This window comes from Puntigrus tetrazona, chromosome 12, assembly GCF_018831695.1.
Source record: "Puntigrus tetrazona isolate hp1 chromosome 12, ASM1883169v1, whole genome shotgun sequence".
NCBI lineage: Eukaryota > Metazoa > Chordata > Actinopteri > Cypriniformes > Cyprinidae > Puntigrus > Puntigrus tetrazona.
In genome coordinates, this window is record NC_056710.1 from 2,705,923 (window position 1) to 2,709,586 (window position 3,664).

General features: G+C 36.0%; 1 protein-coding gene across 1 annotated transcript in view; it reads right to left on the reverse strand.

Annotated features, from left to right (window-relative positions):
• Positions 1–3,007, reverse strand: part of LOC122355185 (protein bicaudal C homolog 1-B-like) — a 4,642-nt gene extending 1,635 nt beyond the window's left edge. The window contains exons 1-4 of the mRNA XM_043253233.1: positions 2,824–3,007; positions 2,523–2,676; positions 1,246–1,403; positions 389–488 (exon numbers count right to left, since the gene is read on the reverse strand). Coding sequence (XP_043109168.1) covers positions 389–488; positions 1,246–1,403; positions 2,523–2,676; positions 2,824–2,976 — 565 coding nt within the window. The 5' untranslated portion in view covers positions 2,977–3,007. The remainder of the gene's footprint in view (positions 1–388; positions 489–1,245; positions 1,404–2,522; positions 2,677–2,823) is intronic.
• Between the last annotated feature and the right edge of the window lie 657 nt (positions 3,008–3,664).

Sequence of the window (3,664 nt, forward strand, 5' to 3'; positions counted from 1 at the left end):
TTTATATATATATGTATATGTGTGTGTGTGTGTGTATGTAAAATACAAGAATATAAATATATAAATGTATATGCTTATATATACTTATATATTTTCAAAATACAGTATGTGTGTGTGTTTATTTTCCATCATAAATATACACAGTACAAAAACTTTTACTTTGGAAAAGATTTATCATTTGCACTAATTATACAGTCTCCGTGTTCCGCATTACTTTTGGAGATTCAATGTGAAACTTTAAGGCGTGATTAATCATGACTAATTGCAGACACATTTCTTTAATTGATTGACTGCACTTATTGATTGATTGCTGTGGAATCGAGAAAGGTATAAAGAGTTGTGAAATACACCGTGCCAGCCCTAGCTGTTGGTTTGGAAGAGAACTGACCTGAAATGGCCAGCAGCATTTTCCTGCGGGCTCCAAATGTAGTGATGCCGAGCTCTTTCAGGTCCTGATCCGTCAGCGTGAGGAACGTCTGAAGGTCAATCTGAGAAACAGACGCAAACTGTATTTTTAGTTCGGACTTTTAGAGAAATGAAAATGACTGTGGGGAGAATGGAATAACAGTGTGGAATCAAAGTGCATGCGCACTGACCACTGCACCACAGCCCTCTCTCTATAACCTTCTGATGATATGTTTATAAGATTAAAGCCATAACCAAATTTTGGACTCCTCAGTGTTATCTCTGGCACCTTGAAATGCAGGACTTGAAATAATGTGTGAATTGTAGATCTTTTTTCTGGCTATTCTGATGGTTTCAGTTCTGCGCTGGAAGTTGCGTCACTGTGACCTTAGGCCAGTCTGACGGCATACGCGCCAGATAAAGCTGTCACACCGACAGCGTTTCTGCTGCGTAACAAGAGCTGCGGCTCCACAGAAAGTCAAGTCATCTCTGTGCTACTACATTGAATATTTCGTTTATTAAAAGCCATTAAATTGGGGTCGGTCGTTCAGAATTACTGCGGACCTGACTGTCACGAAATCCAATATAGCATATGAGAAATGGAAAAACTATTACCATTACGACAATTTGTCAAGCCATTCAAAAAACGTTCGCTCCAGTATTTAATGTTGCTTCATAAAAGCCTATTTAACTGATTTAAAGTGCATTTTCTGCTGAGTTCAATAGCCATAAGACATAAAAACAACCTCCCGGGCGGCAGAAATCATCTAAAGCTCATTTAAGTGTTCTGATCTCGAGCAGCAACACTGACAGAGAAGGTATCGGCGGCTCCGTCTGTACCTCCTGCTGCTGGAAGACGTCGGTGTATTTCCCGAGGCCAAGTTTACTGAAGAGCTCAGGCAGATCCGATCCTTTGAAAGACGTGTTGAGATTACAGCCATTAGTTCCCGTCACCGACGAGATGCAGTCCATGTAGTTGCTGCTGCTTAGGTAGTGCTCTAATACAAAAATACATCAAGGTTAAGTGTCTACCTGGTTTTGGCCAAACTGCATTCATAGCCTCGCGAACAAAAGTGTATTTAATTCCACTGAAGGAGCACTCGCAATATATATATCAAATTTAAAAAATTGATTTTTTTAAAAACAACGCTTGCTGATGGTATAATACGGATGAAACAAATACAGTTTGTCGTCATAGTTTTTGAAGAAGTACACTTTTTTTATGTAACATAAAAATAACTTAAAAATCATATGATATAAAATTAGATTTTGACTGTAATTTAATTTATTTTACTTCAACTGCAGAGTGCTGTATTACGTTTAAAGTAGAAATATTTTCAAATGTACTAAATTTCAACTTAATGCAGGATTCAAGAGAACATTATAAAATTTTGGTTTACCGTACATGACAGTAAATTTGTCCAACGCGGCCAATTTTGTGCGTATTTTACGAGGTGACTAATTCATACGACCTCACTTGTACGATTTTATACGATTTGTCCAAACCCCAGTGACAAGTAAGTTAAGCGACGGGGTTAGATGTAGGCATTTTTACAAATTAATATGAATTGGCGACTCGTAAAATACGTATGATTTAGCAAAAAAAAAAAGTGAGGCCATACGAATTTGTACGTGAAATATGTCAGAATTGCTGTAATTGCTGTCGGATTTGTCAGTATACTTTAAACTCAATATAAGTCATTTTTACATGTGATGATATACTTAAGTCCTACTTAAGTAAAAAACACTCTAACTTCATATAATATAAATGTAAACGATTTTTATTTACTGTAATTGCAAATGAAACACAACTAAGCCTCCAAAATCATTGCATTCAGTTTGCATTTAAGTATACTTTTTCCAAAGCGATTTACAGCTGGATGTTAAATCAAACTATATTGAACTATGTTAGTTGGTTGCTAGTTAGTTAGTCGAGTTCCTTGGAGCAATATTGGCATGAGTTTATCGACTCAATTCTTTCACTTAAACGATATTTTAAATTACCTACAACATCACCATCATACTGATATTTTGTACCTGAGATATGTCACCATAAGTAACTAAAAGAAGTCTTTGAAGTCACCACTGAGCTCAGTCATTTTAACTGAAGAGCACACCTGTTTTGTTCTGCTTCCTTTTGGGGCTGATGGGAGAAGGGAAGTCTCCGTGTGCTGGGAGCCCGCTCCCATTCCTTTCCCTCCAGTTATCCGAGTCACTGCCACTCGCCACCCCCTCTCTACTGTTAGAGCGGGACAGGGCTAGAGGCGACCCTTGCGAAACACAAATCATAGCAGTTTTATTCCACTAAAATACCAAAGTCATCAGTGAGAACACAGCAACCAAATGAATGAATACTATCAGCATACGGCAATTCATAGGAGAGAGGTGCTCAGCCCTTTGGCCCGGTGTGCTTTTTACCTCATATGTAGTTGACATGGTAGGTTTATAAGACACATGGTTAGCCCGGCGCAACTCCTTAATAGTTTCTGCAGGCATAGACTTTGAGAATCCCAGACCACTCCACGTGTTAGTAGGGGTTCGGACCTCCGTGACCACCGGCTTCTTTAACATGGCTGAATACAGAAAACACAAAAAATATGATTTATTAAAAATAAATATAACACCAAGCAATACTGCTTTAAATTGTCAAAAAATAGAAACGTTTTCTGTTTCAATTAATTCCATTTTTGTATTTGGCTATTCTGAGACCAAAAATAAACATCACATTTCCACCCTTTTTACTAAGTTTAGTTGTAATTCAGTGTAACAATGTGGTCAGGAATATTTACAAAATACAAAAAAACTAAATTTGTGACACATTAAAAGTCACCCCAAATACTAATTAGTTTTACATTTTGTTAAATTTGACACTATCCATTTGTCAGTAAGAGTTTTACTCATTTAAAACACAACAAAATTTTAAATGCTTTCTTATTCGTCTATATATGTTTGCTGAAATATTGTATTACGTTGAATGACAATTAGTAGCATTATTCCAATCAAATGTTGACATTTTATTCTCCAAAAAACGTATCTGAATCCTTTTGATGCTGACATCTTAACGTCTTTGACCCAGAGTTGCAAAAACAAAAACTACATTTTTAACAATTTTCAAAAATGATTTTTCAATGTGCATGCAAATTAATCTAAATCAAACTGCAGTTGTGTTATATTGATTGGCTTACAAAATAAGCTAAATAATACAATAAAACACAGTAAAAACATGATAAAATAATAAAAAGTTATATATATAAAATCT